We start from the raw sequence: 16,586 nt of genomic DNA on the forward strand, positions 1-16,586 counted from the left end.
GTTCATCATCGAAGTTAGCAAACGAGTCAACTAGCAAGCTGCCTTGTTGGTTTATAAAAGCCAAAGAAAGCTAAACTCATTTAAATGGCTAGACAGACAGCTAATGTAGCTATCTCGCCAGACTAATATTGTTAACTAGCTAACCATGAGCAAGCTGGCTTAATAACATGTATTAAATACAGTAAATTAAAAACTTGCCCAAGACAGTACACAGAATTGTGAATTGAAATAAATGTAGGCAATTCATTCATTACTAAATTTAGCTAACAGATAATTCAGCTCTTTAATCCAGAGATTCTTACCTTCGCCTTGATTCGACAGACTCATCCAGATCATCATGGCTTAGTGAGTGACGTAAAGTTTGAGACGGGCATCTGTAGTTTGATAGCCTCATGTATGACAGCCTCATTAACAGCGAATTAGCATTTCATTTTTTGGGGTGTAAATACAGGCAAATATCAAAACGTCATGCCAGCGTAAGTCGATATAAAACACAGCCCTGATTTAAAGTGTTCCTAGAATCCCCTATGGGAAAATGAATGGTGAAACGATTGGAACCATTTGACCCCTAGGTTTTACGGGTACTATAACTCATACTGTGGTACTCTATACCACACCAGTAACACAACACAGGGGGAGTTCTGTTGAATTCAAATGTAATTGATATGTCATTGCTCTTTTAGGGAATTCTAAGGACTGGTCTTAAAGCCAAAATAGATAACTTGAGAGCCATGGAGAAAGGTTTGTTGCATTTTCACTTAACCGAATATTCTCAGACCTGAGCCCTAGGACCATGCCTCAGGACTACCTGGCCTGATAACTCCTTGCTGTCCCCAGTCCACCTGGCCGTGCCGCTGCTCCAGTTTCAACTGTTCTGCCTGCGGCTATGGAACCCAGACCTGTTCACCGGACGTGCTACCTGTCCCAGACCTGCTGTTTTCAACTCTCTAGAGACAGCAGGAGTGGTAGAGATACTCTGAATGATCGTCTATGAAAAGCCAACTAACATTTACTTCTGAGGTGCTGACCTGTTGTACCCTCGACAACCACTGTGAATTGTATTATTTGACCCTGCTGGTCATCTACGAAAATTTGAACATCTTAGCCATGTTCTGTTATAATCTCCACTTGACACAGCCAGAAGAGGACTGGCCACCCCTCATAGCCTGGTTCCTCTCTAGGTTTCTTCCTAGGTTCTGTCCTTTCTAGGGAGTTTTTCCTAGCCACCGTGCTTCTACACCTGCATTGCTTGCTGTTTGGGGTTTTAGGCTGGGTTTCTGTACAGCACTTCGTGACATCAGCTGATGTAAAAAGGACTTTATAAATAAACTTGATTTGAATATGCCGTAGACATGTTTGAGGTTTAGTTTACTAACATAATGTTGAGAATGTATAGAGAGGACACTGTTCTGCAATCCAAGGCTGGGTCCAAATACTTTGAAATGGTCTCCTTTACCCATTTCCACTGTCCTTCCCTCACTCATAGTTAAACTGATAGATCCACTAAAATGGACTACAATGGAATGAGCAGATTTATTGCTATGTGACATCCAGGTTGCCATTGACAGAAAGGTGTGTGGTGGCGGAGAACGAGAGGTGCAAGACAGACAAATTATTCATCCAGATCCAGACCATTAGTTGGTGTAATGGGATACTTTAAATGAATTAGGAAACGTAAGGCGTTTCACACTACTGAGCCGAGCCGAGCCAAACCAAGCTGCTTTAAGCTGGCCTGGTTAAGCATCCGCCCGTGTTGCTGGAACCATTACAATCATGCTCTGTTTGGTTTGGGTAAACAGTCGGCAGTCGGCATGATAAAAGAGCCCATGGGATGGGGTGACTGTGTATGCCGACTGTAGCTCAATGTTCATCAGCATAGAACGGTCCCATAGAACCAGGCCAAGACCTCTCTCCTCTCTCTCTGTCCCAATGTGATTGGTTCCAGGCGGATATTTTCACCCTGAGACTCAAGAGTCCTCTGGTCCAAAATAAAGTCCCAGAAAAATAAACAAAAGGGACTCACATAGAGTCTGATAGCAGGAAAGCTAGGTCCTTGTTACAGACAGAAAATAGATCCTTCATTGCAGCCAACCCCGGCCTAGCTAGAAACCCCCGTCCCAAAGAGAAAAGATCCCTCTTATCCGAGCTCGGATAATTTCATCATTACTTCACGTTGGACCGCAGAAACACAGTCAGTTTTTATTTGTGCAGTTATGTCATGAGAAAGGCTCATGGATGAAATTGCTTTTCCCCCCACACATCTCCAGGCTAGCCGCCTCTCTTCTGCTGCTCAGGATATCTACTGAAGGCCCGGCAGTGTTGCATAATTCATAAATCTCCTTTGACCTTTGTAAAAAATAAATAATTTAATAATGTAAAAATAACAAATCTTGAAATGTGCTTAGCTGGCTGGAGGCTTTACACTCTGATGCCAGTCCAAAATCCCACTTGAGTTGAACTCAGAATAATAATGAGATTGGCATTGCTGCCTGCCTGTCCATCTAATTTTCTCATCCCAAGCACATGTAGACATTCCAGCTTTACATTAGTCCTGAACTCATAGTTATCTGTGGAGGTACTCGTATGTTGGAAGCGTGTCCTACACGAGTTCTCATTAAGCTATGGCTTGCATTATAAAGGCCGCAGTTCATACTGCACAGACAACTCCTAATTTATATTTATATAATTCAACCATCCAAGAGTAACTACATAAGGTTTGTTAGGAGTCATTAACACTTTAATAAGCATGAGTAAAATATACGTTATTGACATACCGTGTACAGTAAGCGTCGATCAAGGTTTTGGTAGTGCTTATAATGCCGTTATGCATTGCTTATGAAGCCGTTAAGTAATCCTTATGTTGTTTCGACGGAAGGCGATGGATTCCACGGAGACAGGCGACAGAGTCAGGTCTGTTTGACATTTTATTTCATGGTGGTAGGAACAAAAGACAAAGGTAATAAAGTTAGTAATGGTCAGGTCATGCCACTCTTACTCGGTGCACTGCCCTTCAGGAGCGTCTCAATCAAACAGTAGTTTAGGGGCCAGTCGATAGGGGAATCCATTTGAAGACAAAGGAACAGAAAATAGATTCAAACAGTAAATAGTACATTTTCTGTAAAAGCCAGAGGCAGACATTTTTGAGGCTCTCCGATGACTTGTATGAGCATTATTATGAATTGAATTATTACATATTCATTTACACGATGGGGTTGATGAGGCTAGGATGCTGGCTAAAATAAGAGCACAGAACAGTATGGACAACTTTGTCAACCGGTGAGCCGTTGAACTGTTTTAAGGCAATTCATAGACAGTTTCAACTACCCCGACATTAGATTGTGCCCGTCTTACTCTTGAGCAAGTGTCACTTCTGAGTGTCAATAACACAGGACACATTCCACAACTACTGGAATAGGTCCAATTCAACAGTAATACAACATAGAAATGCAGTGGTGTAGACCATACATACGCACACACGGTTACTGGTCTTAGCTTTGGAAACTAGTCCTTGATTTGACTCAAAAGCCATATGCTTCAATGCTCTTCCCCTTCCCTTCCCCATTGACATAAGAACATAATTATTGTGTGTAGTGAACAGACAAGTCAGACTTCTTGGTTCCAGTGTATAGTGCTAAAAACATAACCTCCACAGTTTTACACAATGCTAAATTTACACGTACAAAATGGCCCCCTTTGTTTCAGAAGTGGGAAATATGATGTGAACAATATTGCCAAGTATCTTATGTATCAAAACAGAGTGGGTTTATGTCAGTTTTGGATGTTACAGGATTCATCTTAGTACAAACCCATGTATTAGTATGTTTATATGCAATTGCAATTATGTTTGCGATTTTTCTTTAAATTTTACCGCCCAATATCCCAACTTATCACATTATCCCCTTTCCAACAGCATGAGATGGACCCCTTTATTATAATGTAAGAGGCCCAGTTTTCATTTCAATTTGAGAAACATTTTTTTACTCTGAAGTTTGAAAGATGGAAGAATTTCATTGATGACTGAACATTCCATGACTGAGCATTGAAGGGTCCCATTGCCCACCTGTTATGACATCTCTCCTCTTCCTCTATTTAGCCTTATCTTACAGCTCCTCCATCAGGCCAGATGTGGTAAAACCAGCAACTTGTTCTGTTACACCATTAAAAAACAGGACCCAGCCAAATGAAATAGTTCTACAAGCTTAGTGAAATCAGGTGAGAGTAAAAGAATCCACTCAACCGCTGACACGTTCGCCTCAGAAAATGAAAAAGATCTGGCGAACCTAAAACAAAACTAAATCAACACCGCAGAAACTGCATGCAACTAGTGGTCATTGTTAGCTTTACTGTTTGCAAAATAGAATATGCACACGACATGAGAAGCACAATACATGAGAAGAGAACCAATCTTACATATTCACAGTCTCAGGTATTTATATACTCTATATTTATTACATTTATTTATGTAAATTATTATTACATTTCTTGATTGATGGATGTTTTGAAATTATGATATGTAAGTTGTTCTGGAATGCAGGGCACTTCGTCTTTGTTCAAAAATGAGACTTAGTCATTGGTTCAGAGCCAACTGAGAGTATTTACGCTGTATGAGGAGTTTGTTCAGACGGCATCCGAAACTCAGTCTTAACTAATATGGAATACACTTGTGTCCTATCAGGGGCAAGCAGAGGGTTCTATGAAACCAGAGTTGTGTTCATGAGGCACCAATAAGACAGGCTTGTTTTCGTTGCAAAACATGACATTGGTATCTGCAGTATGTCTACTGCATTTGCCTCACACGGGAATGTTTGTATGTAGAGTTAGGGTTATGTCTATAGGCTGTGTTGGGTGGTAGTGACTGATATGACACCAAGACGAGGCAAAAATAGAGAGGACCAATGTGGTTCACCAGTGTTCAAGCAATGAGCGATAGGAAGGTTTTGTTCGCGTTTGTTTGAAAATAACAAATACAATTAATACAACTTTCGCTTGTCTTGCGACGCCACACGAATGTACGCAAGGTATTTACACCGGCCTTTCAGGAGGGGGATAATGAATGAACGGGAGGCGTAGATAAACCAACAAAAAAAATACAGTATAACGAAACAAAATAAAACAAATTTAAACGATGTATTATTTTTTTCCAATATAAAAAGCGATGATAATTATACAAAAATAGAACTTAATTACAGCATTAGACATGTAGTTTATGAAGGGGGTGGTTTAACCAGGTTATTTTTTGCCCTCAGCGGCGGAACAGTGTAATATTTTGGGGCTATTGAGTGCGTCCTCCACCAGGTGAAGCCCCATGCCGTCCACCACCACATTCTTCACACAGCCAACGAAGCCCGTGCTGTAGGCCTTAGGCAGTCTGTGGGCCACTATCAACTCCTCCAAGCCACCTGGAGACAGAACGAGAGAGAGAGAGAGAAGGGAAGAGAAAGAGGGCGATTTAGAACAGTGTCTGAGGTGCATGGACAGACATACAACACAAGCATGCACCCGAGCACTCCCACAGATTGAGGTCACATCCTTGCATCTCCCACAAAGCAGAATATGTCCTGCCACAAAGGATAACTAACTGCTGTAAAGTACTGTGTGATGTTGACCCTGGCAGTAGATGATGAGAAAGACACATGTAGCTCTGGTGAACACGAACGAACTGCATATCAAACAGGTGGTCCTTTCTGGAGGCCTGCTCGAGCAGTAAAGTCACTAGAAATCACCATTCACTCCAAGGGGAGCCCGTCTTCTGATAATTCACCTGGATTTATCTTTCGCTCTCGTTTTCTATCTCTCATTCACTCCAAGGGGAGCCCGTCTTCTGATAATTCACCTGGATTTATCTTTCTCTCTCGTTTTCTATCTCTCATTCACTCCAAGGGGAGCCCGTCTTCTGATAATTCACCTGGATTTATCTTTCTCTCTCGTTTTCTGTCTCTCATTCACTCCAAGGGGAGCCCGTCTTCTGATAATTCACCTGGATTTATCTTTCTCTCTCATTTTCTATCTCTCATTCACTCCAAGGGGAGCCCGTCTTCTGATAATTCACCTGGATTTATCTTTTCTCTCGTTTTCTGTCTCTCATTCACTCCAAGGGGAGCCCGTCTTCTGATAATTCACCTGGATTCATCATTCTCTCTCTCATTCACTCCAAGGGAGCCCATCTTCTGATAATTCACCTGGATTTATCTTTCTCTCTCGTTTTCTATCTCTCATTCACTCCAAGGGGAGCCCGTCTTCTGATAATTCACCTGGATTTATCTTTCTCTCTCGTTTTCTATCTCTCATTCACTCCAAGGGGAGCCCGTCTTCTGATAATTCACCTGGATTTATCTTTCTCTCTCGTTTTCTGTCTCTCATTCACTCCAAGGGGAGCCCGTCTTCTGATAATTCACCTGGATTTATCTTTCGCTCTCGTTTTCTATCTCTCATTCACTCCAAGGGGAGCCCGTCTTTATGATAATTCACCTGGATTTATGTTTCTCTCTCGTTTTCTATCTCTCATTCACTCCAAGGGGAGCCCGTCTTCTGATAATTCACCTGGATTCATCATTCTGTCTCTCATTCACTCCAAGGGGAGCCCGTCTTCTGATAATTCACCTGGATTTATCTTTCTCTCTCTCATTCACTCCAATGGGAGCCCATCTTCTGATAATTCACCTGGATTTATCTTTCTCTCTCGTTTTCGATCTCTCATTCACTCCAAGGGGAGCCCGTCTTCTGATAATTCACCTGGATTCATCATTCTGTCTCTCATTCACTCCAATGGGAGCCCATCTTCTGATAATTCACCTGGATTTATCTTTCTCTCTCGTTTTCGATCTCTCATTCACTCCAAGGGGAGCCCATCTTCTGATAATTCACCTGGATTCATCATTCTGTCTCTCATTCACTCCAAGGGAAGCCCGTTTTCTGATAATTCACCTGGATTTATCTTTCTCTCTCGTTTTCTATCTCTCATTCACTCCAAGGGGAGCCCGTCTTCTGATAATTCACCTGGATTTATCTTTCTCTCTCGTTTTCTATCTCTCATTCACTCCAAGGGGAGCCCGTCTTCTGATAATTCACCTGGATTTATCTTTCTCTCTCGTTTTCTATCTCTCATTCACTCCAAGGGGAGCCCGTCTTCTGATAATTCACCTGGATTTATCTTTCTCTCTCGTTTTCTATCTCTCATTCACTCCAAGGGGAGCCCGTCTTCTGATAATTCACCTGGATTTATCTTTCTCTCTCGTTTTCTATCTCTCATTCACTCCAAAGGGAGCCCGTCTTCTGATGATTCATCATTCTATCTCTTATTCACTCCAAGGGGAGCCCGTCTTCTGATAATTCACCTGGATTTATCTTTCTCTCTCGTTTTCTATCTCTCATTCACTCCAAGGGGAGCCCGTCTTCTGATAATTCACCTGGATTTATCTTTCTCTCTCGTTTTCTGTCTCTCATTCACTCCAAGGGGAGCCCGTCTTCTGATAATTCACCTGGATTCATCATTCTATCTCTCATTCACTCCAAGGGGAGCCCATCTTCTGATAATTCACCTGGATTTATCTTTCTCTCTCGTTTTCTATCTCTCATTCACTCCAAGGGGAGCCCGTCTTCTGATAATTCACCTGGATTTATCTTTCTCTCTCGTTTTCTATCTCTCATTCACTCCAAGGGAGCCCGTCTTCTGATAATTCACCTGGATTTATCTTTCTCTCTCGTTTTCTCTCTCTCATTCACTCCAAGGGGAGCCCGTCTTCTGATAATTCACCTGGATTTATCTTTCGCTCTCGTTTTCTATCTCTCATTCACTCCAAGGGGAGCCCGTCTTTATGATAATTCACCTGGATTTATCTTTCTCTCTCGTTTTCTATCTCTCATTCACTCCAAGGGGAGCCCGTCTTCTGATAATTCACCTGGATTCATCATTCTGTCTCTCATTCACTCCAAGGGGAGCCCGTCTTCTGATAATTCACCTGGATTTATCTTTCTCTCTCTCATTCACTCCAATGGGAGCCCATCTTCTGATAATTCACCTGGATTTATCTTTCTCTCTCGTTTTCGATCTCTCATTCACTCCAAGGGGAGCCCGTCTTCTGATAATTCACCTGGATTCATCATTCTGTCTCTCATTCACTCCAATGGGAGCCCATCTTCTGATAATTCACCTGGATTTATCTTTCTCTCTCGTTTTCGATCTCTCATTCACTCCAAGGGGAGCCCATCTTCTGATAATTCACCTGGATTCATCATTCTGTCTCTCATTCACTCCAAGGGGAGCCCGTCTTCTGATAATTCACCTGGATTTATCTTTCTCTCTCGTTTTCTATCTCTCATTCACTCCAAGGGGAGCCCGTCTTCTGATAATTCACCTGGATTTATCTTTCTCTCTCGTTTTCTATCTCTCATTCACTCCAAGGGGAGCCCGTCTTCTGATAATTCACCTGGATTTATCTTTCTCTCTCGTTTTCTATCTCTCATTCACTCCAAGGGGAGCCCGTCTTCTGATAATTCACCTGGATTTATCTTTCTCTCTCGTTTTCTATCTCTCATTCACTCCAAAGGGAGCCCGTCTTCTGATGATTCATCATTCTATCTCTTATTCACTCCAAGGGGAGCCCGTCTTCTGATAATTCACCTGGATTTATCTTTCGCTCTCGTTTTCTATCTCTCATTCACTCCAAGGGGAGCCCGTCTTTATGATAATTCACCTGGATGTATCTTTCTCTCTCGTTTTCTATTTCTCATTCACTCCAAGGGGAGCCCGTCTTCTGATAATTCACCTGGATTCATCATTCTGTCTCTCATTCACTCCAAGGGGAGCCCGTTTTCTGATAATTCACCTGGATTTATCATTCTCTCTCGTTTTCTGTCTCTCATTCACTCCAAGGGGAGCCCATCTTCTGATAATTCACCTGGATTCATCATTCTGTCTCTCATTCACTCCAAGGGGAGCCCGTTTTCTGATAATTCACCTGGATTTATCATTCTCTCTCGTTTTCTGTCTCTCATTCACTCCAAGGGGAGCCCATCTTCTGATAATTCACCTGGATTCATCATTCTGTCTCTCATTCACTCCAAGGGGAGCCCGTTTTCTGATAATTCACCTGGATTTATCATTCTCTCTCGTTTTCTATCTCTCATTCACTCCAAGGGGAGCCCGTCTTCTGATAATTCACCTGGATTTATCATTCTCTCGTTTTCTGTCTCTCGTTCTCTATCAAACACTTTCCCACACTCTTTGACTATATCTCTTTCCCTCTCAAAGACACTATTTTCCACTTATTTCCCCTCTCTTCCCTCTCATGCTTTTGTCCCTGTTTCATCTGCTGCGCCGAGTTGGCCTTTCCGTCAAGCTCTTTCCCCCTTCTCTCTGTCCCCTCTAATCGGATTGCGTGCCTCTGAATCGGGGATCGACAGGGCTAATTTTATGCGAGTAAAAGATTAATTAATGATGAGCAGTGAAAGAGAAGGATTTAAAAGCGAGGAGCTGCTTGATGTGAGGCCTGCTGAAAGGATAATGTATTCTAGCTGTGGGGCGTGCTCGGCACCTGTTTGGAACCGCAGCGGTGTGTGTGTGTGGTGTGTCAGTGTGTGTGTGCGTGCGCGTGCGTGTGTGAAAGAGAGGGATTATGTGTGTCCTTCCACCTACTGGCTTTCCTAACTCAAAACACCCACACACACCTTCCCAACACCTTACATGACCAAATGCATTTCAAGGAAAAAAAAAATCTACCAGCGCCATTTCCCCAGAATATTCAATCTATCAGCGTGTGCTACTTCAAAAGCCATTTCGCTGAGCGAAGTTCAGGTCAAATGGAACTCAAAAAGATAACAGGCAGACTTCTTTGGTCGTTTCAAATTCCAGAGAAAAGAAAACTTTTGAGTTTAGTCAGATTGCTTTTCACTTCTCAAATCTATACCGGAATAGAGTTGGACACTCTTTCCAGACCGTCATCTTACATTTATGACCAATTCTTTTCACGCCAGCGAGTTCTCTCCACTGCAATGCATAGTGAGCGCGTTCCTCATTTCTGGCACACACCTACCATTGTTACAGATTGAAATTTACTGTGTGTGTCAAATTTCAGGTTAACCCTATGTGTTGCTCAACAGTACCTCGGTCACTAGTCCATGTCCGTTACACTATCAGAGGGAAGTTAGACCCTAGTAAGTATTATCAGCGTTTACTCACTTGCTGTTTGTAAAAACAACATGTTAGTGTCTGACATGTATGGAGAACTCATGACTGCATGGCCAGGCACGACTCCAACACCATCATCATGTTAGTGTCTGACATGTATGGAGAACTCATGACTGCATGGCCAGGCACGACTCCAACACCATCATCGTGTTAGTGTCTGACATGTATGGAGAACTCATGACTGCATGGCCAGGCACGAATCCAACACCATCATCGTGTTAGTGTCTGACATGTATGGAGAACTCATGACTGCATGGCCACGCACGACTCCAACACCATCATCGTGTTAGTGTCTGACATGTATGGAGAACTCATGACTGCATGGCCAGGCACGACTCCAACACCATCATCGTGTTAGTGTCTGACATGTATGGAGAACTCATGACTGCATGGCCAGGCACGAATCCAACACCATCATCGTGTTAGTGTCTGACATGTATGGAGAACTCATGACTGCATGGCCAGGCACGACTCCAACACCATCATCGTGTTAGTGTCTGACATGTATGGAGAACTCATGACTGCATGGCCAGGCACGACTCCAACACCATCATCGTGTTAGTGTCTGACATGTATGGAGAACTCATGACTGCATGGCCAGGCACGACTCCAACACCATCATCGTGTTAGTGTCTGACATGTATGGAGAACTCATGACTGCATGGCCAGGCACGACTCCAACACCATCATCATGTTTTCCGATGACACAACAGTGGCAACACTGATCACCTGGTATGACAACTGCTCGGCCTCCGACCGCAAGGCACTACAGAGGGTAGTGTGATTCGCCCAAGTACATCACTGGGGCCAAGCTTCTTTCCATCCAGGACCTCTATACCAGGCAGTGTCAGAGGATGGCCCTAAACATTTTCGACGACTCCAGCCCTCTAGTCATAGATTGTTCTCTCTGCTGCTGCATGGCAAGCGGTACCGAGTCTAAGTCCAAAAGTCTTCTTAACAGCTTCTACCCCAGAGCCATAAGGCTGAACAGCTAATCAAAGGGCTTCCCAGACGATTTGCATTGCCCCCTCTCTTTTATGCTGCTGCTGCTCTGTTTATTATCTATGCATTGTCACTTTAACTCTACCTACATGAACATATTACCTCAACTAACCGGTGCACCCGCACATTGACTCTGTACCGGTAGCCCCTGTATATAGCCTCCACATTGACTCTGTACCGTAACACCCTGTATATAGCCTCCACATTGACTCTGTACCTGTACCCCCTGTATATAGCCTCCACATTGACTCTGTACCTGTACCCCCTGTATATAGTCTCCACATTGACTGTGTACCGTAACACCCTGTATATAGCCTCCACATTGACTCTGTACCAGTACCCCCTGTATATAGCCTCCACATTGACTGTACCAGTAGCCCCTGTATATAGCCTCCACATTGACTCTGTACTGGTACCCCCTGTATATAGCCTCCACATTGACTCTGTACCGGTACCCCATGTATATAGCCTCCACATTGTCTCTGTACCGGTACCCCCTGTATATAGCCTCCACATTGACTCTGTACCGGTAGCCGATTATATAGTCTCCACATTGACTCTGTACCGTAATACCCTGTATATAGCCTCCACATTGACTCTGTACCGGTACCCCCTGTATATAGTCTCCACATTGACTCTGTACCGGTACCCCCTGTATATAGCCTCCACATTGACTCTGTACCGGTGCCCCCTGTATATAGTCTCCACATTGACTCTGTACCGGTACCCCATGTATATAGCCTCCACATTGACTCTGTACAGGTACCCCCTGTATATAGCCTCCACATTGACTCTGTACCGGTACCCCCTGTATATAGCCTCCACATTGACTCTGTACAGGTACCCCCTGTATATAGCCTCCACATTGACTCTGTACCGGTACCCCCTGTATATAGTCTCCACATTGACTCTGTACCAGTAGCCCCTGTATATAGCCTCCACATTGACTCTGTACCGGTAGCCCCTGTATATAGCCTCCACATTGACTGTACCGGTAGCCCCTGTATATAGTCTCCACATTGACTCTGTACCAGTAGCCCCTGTATATAGTCTCCACATTGACTCTGTACCAGTAGCCCCTGTATATAGCCTCCACATTGACTCTGTACCGGTAGCCCCTGTATATAGCCTCCACATTGACTGTACCGGTAGCCCCTGTATATAGCCTCCACATTGACTCTGTACTGGTACCCCCTGTATATAGCCTCCACATTGACTCTGTACTGGTACCCCCTGTATATAGCCTCCACATTGACTCTGTACCGGTGCCCCCTGTATATAGTCTCCACATTGACTCTGTACCGGTACCCCATGTATATAGCCTCCACATTGACTCTGTACAGGTACCCCCTGTATATAGCCTCCACATTGACTCTGTACCGGTACCCCCTGTATATAGTCTCCACATTGACTCTGTACCAGTAGCCCCTGTATATAGCCTCCACATTGACTGTACCGGTAGCCCCTGTATATAGCCTCCACATTGACTCTGTACTGGTACCCCCTGTATATAGCCTCCACATTGACTCTGTACCGGTACCCCCTGTATATAGTCTCCACATTGACTCTGTACCGGTACCCCATGTATATAGCCTCCACATTGACTCTGTACAGGTACCCCCTGTATATAGCCTCCACATTGACTCTGTACCGGTACCCCCTGTATATAGCCTCCACATTGACTCTGTACCGGTAGCCCCTGTATATAGCCTCCACATTGACTCTGTACCGGTACCCCATGTATATAGCCTCCACATTGACTCTGTACAGGTACCCCCTGTATATAGCCTCCACATTGACTCTGTACCGGTACCCCCTGTATATAGCCTCCACATTGACTCTGTACCGGTACCCCCCTGTATATAGCCTCCACATTGACTCTATACCGTAACACCCTGTATATAGCCTCCACATTGACTCTGTACCGGTACCCCCTGTATATAGCCTCCACATTGACTCTGTACCGGTAGCCCCTGTATATAGCCTCCACATTGACTCTGTACCGTAACACCCTGTATATAGCCTCCACATTGACTCTGTACCAGTAGCCCCTGTATATAGCCTCCACATTGACTGTACCGGTACCCCCTGTATATAGCCTCCACATTGACTCTGTACCGGTACCCCCTGTATATAGTCTCCACATTGACTCTGTACCGGTACCCCATGTATATAGCCTCCACATTGACTCTGTACCAGTAGCCCCTGTATATAGCCTCCACATTGACTCTGTACCAGTAGCCCCTGTATATAGACTCAAAATTGACTGTACCTGTAGCCCCTGTATATAGCCTCCACATTGACTCTGTACCAGTAGCCCCTGTATATAGCCTCCACATTGACTCTGTACCAGTAGCCCCTGTATATAGACTCAAAATTGACTGTACCTGTAGCCCCTGTATATAGCCTCCACATTGACTCTGTACTGGTACCCCCTGTATATAGCCTCCACATTGACTCTGTACTGGTACCCCCTGTATATAGCCTCCACATTGACTCTGTACCGGTGCCCCCTGTATATAGCCTCCACATTGACTCTGTACCGTAACACCCTGTATATAGCCTCCACATTGACTCTGTACTAGTAGCCCCTGTATATAGCCTCCACATTGACTGTACCTGTACCCCCTGTATATAGCCTCCACATTGACTCTGTACCGGTACCTCATGTATATAGCCTCCACATTGACTCTGTACCAGTAGCCCCTGTATATAGCCTCCACATTGACTCTGTACCAGTAGCCCCTGTATATAGACTCCACATTGACTGTACCTGTAGCCCCTGTATATAGCCTCCACATTGACTCTGTACTGGTACCCCCTGTATATAGCCTCCACATTGACTCTGTACTGGTACCCCCTGTATATAGCCTCCACATTGACTCTGTACCGGTGCCCCCTGTATATAGTCTCCACATTGACTCTGTACCGGTACCCCCTGTATATAGCCTCCACATTGACTCTGTACCGGTAGCACCTGTATATAGCCTCCACATTGACTCTGTACCGGTAGCCCCTTTATATAGTCTCCACATTGACTCTGTACCGTAATACCCTGTATATAGCCTCCACATTGACTCTGTACCGGTACCCCCTGTATATAGTCTCCACATTGACTCTGTACCGGTACCCCCTGTATATAGCCTCCACATTGACTCTGTACCAGTACCCCCTGTATATAGCCTCCACATTGACTCTGTACCGTAACACCCTGTATATAGCCTCCACATTGACTCTGTACCAGTAGCCCCTGTATATGGCCTCCACATTGACTCTGTACCGGTACCCCCTGTATATAGACTCCACATCGACTCTGTACCGGTAGCCCCTGTATATAGCCTCCACATCGACTCTTTACCGGTACCCCCTGTATATAGCCTCCACATTGACTCTGTACCGGTACCCCCTGTATATAGCCTCCACATTGACTCTGTACCGGTACCCCCTGTATATAGACTCCACATTGACTCTGTACCGGTAGCCCTGTATATGGCCTCCACATTGACTCTGTACCGGTAGCCCCTGTATATAGCCTCCACATTGTTATTTTACTGCTGCTGTGTAATTATTTGTTACTTTTATTTTTCTATTTACAGTTGAAGTTGGAAGTTTACATACACCTTAGCCAAATACATTTCAACTCAGTTTTTCACAATTCCTGACATTTAATCTTAGTAAAATTCCCTGTCTTAGGTCAGTTAGGATCCCCACTTTATTTTAAGAATATGAAATGTCAGAATAATAGTAGAGAATGATTTATTTCAGCTTTTATTTCTTTCATCACATTCCCAGTGGGTCAGAAGTTTACATACACTCAATTAGTATTTGGTAGCATTGCCTTTAAATTGTTTAACTTGGGTCAAAAGTTTCGGGACGCCTTCCACAAGCTTCCCACAGTAATGTGGATGAATTTTGGCCCATTCCTCCTGACAGAGCTGGTGTAACTGAGGCAGGTTTGTAGGCCTCCTTGCTCGCACACTCTTTCAGTTCTGCCCACAAATGTTCTATAGGATTGAGGTCAGGGCTTTGTGATGGCCACTCCAATACCTTGATTCTGTTGTCCTTCAGCTATTTTGCCACAACTTTGGAAGTATGCTTGGGGTCATTGTCCATTTGGAAGACCCAATTGCAACCAAGTGTTAACTTCCTGACTGATATCTTGACATGTTGCTTCAATATATCCACATAATTTCCCTTCTTCATTATTTTGTGAAGTGCACCAGTCCCTCCTGCAGCAAAGCACCCCCACAACATGATGCTGCCAACCCTGTGCTTCATGGTTAGGAGGTTGTTCTTCAACTTGCAAGCCTCCTCCTTTTTCCTCCAAACATAGCAATGGTCATAATGGCCAAACAGTTCTCAATTTTCTTTTCATCAATCTTTGTCCCGATGTGCAGTTGCAAATTGTAGTCTGGCTTTTTTATGGCTGTTTTGGAGCAGCGGCTTCTTCCTTGCTGAGCGGCCTTTTAGGTTATGTCGATATAGGACTCGTTTTACTGTGGATATAGATACTTTTGTACCCGTTTCCTCCAGCATCTTCACAAGGTCATTTGTTGTTCTGTGATTGATTCACATTTTTTGCACCAAAGTAACTACATCTCTAGGAGACAGAACACGTCTTCTTCCTGAGTGGTACGATGGCTGTTTGGTCCCATGGTGTTTATACTTGTTGGTTAAGGGCGCATGTGACAAATAAACATTTATTTGATTTGCCTGTCTGTCTGCATGTGTGCATTCCCATCTGGGTGTGTGTATGTTTGTACACCTGTGTCTGCCTCTGTGTGTCTGTTTCACTGTGTGTTAAACCTAAGACCTGTTGCGGGCTTATTAGTCCACCTACCCAACCAGAGAGCTCCGTCTGTGTCCAGCTGAGTGGCTGTCAGGGGCGACGATCCCGTGACTGCTGCCTCGTTGCCCACCTGGAGAGATCCGTCCCTACGTGCTCTGAGAGGGGGGGGTGGGGGTAGTAGAGGGAGAGGTGGGAGATAGGGAGAGAAAGAGGAAGTTGTTTCCTGGCTTGTAGTAAAAATCAAGTCAGATGGCTATGTGCTTAGCAGGTGATTGAGCGAAGGGGGAGAGAGTGAGTGCATCCGAAATGGCACCCTATTCCCTATATTTTGCACTACGTTTGACCAGAGCCTGTATGAGCAACCGTCAAAAGTAGTCAACTGTATAGGGAATAGGGTGCCATTTCAGACGCAGACAGTCACCCAACAGTGTGTTGGAGGCATCGCTGTCATTCCCACGGAGCTGAAATGAGACCAACCTCCATGGATTTAAAGGTATCAAGTCTTCACTATGTGGTAGGATGATGCGGGTTTGGAGTATGCGATATGTTAGAATGGGTTGAGATAACATTCATAACCCCACATTTAAATGGAAGCTAACCCAAAGCTAG

At 44.4% G+C, this 16,586-nt stretch overlaps 1 protein-coding gene across 1 annotated transcript in view; it reads right to left on the minus strand.

Moving 5' to 3' along the window:
- Positions 1–2,906: 2,906 nt before the first annotated feature.
- The window catches only part of LOC135527407 (agrin-like), a 567,339-nt gene continuing 553,659 nt past the window's right edge, over positions 2,907–16,586 (minus strand). Inside the window, 2 exon segments of the mRNA XM_064955939.1 lie at positions 2,907–5,399; positions 16,029–16,132. Coding sequence (XP_064812011.1) covers positions 5,230–5,399; positions 16,029–16,132 — 274 coding nt within the window. The 3' untranslated portion in view covers positions 2,907–5,229.

This window comes from Oncorhynchus masou, chromosome 33 (genome assembly GCF_036934945.1).
Source record: "Oncorhynchus masou masou isolate Uvic2021 chromosome 33, UVic_Omas_1.1, whole genome shotgun sequence".
NCBI lineage: Eukaryota > Metazoa > Chordata > Actinopteri > Salmoniformes > Salmonidae > Oncorhynchus > Oncorhynchus masou.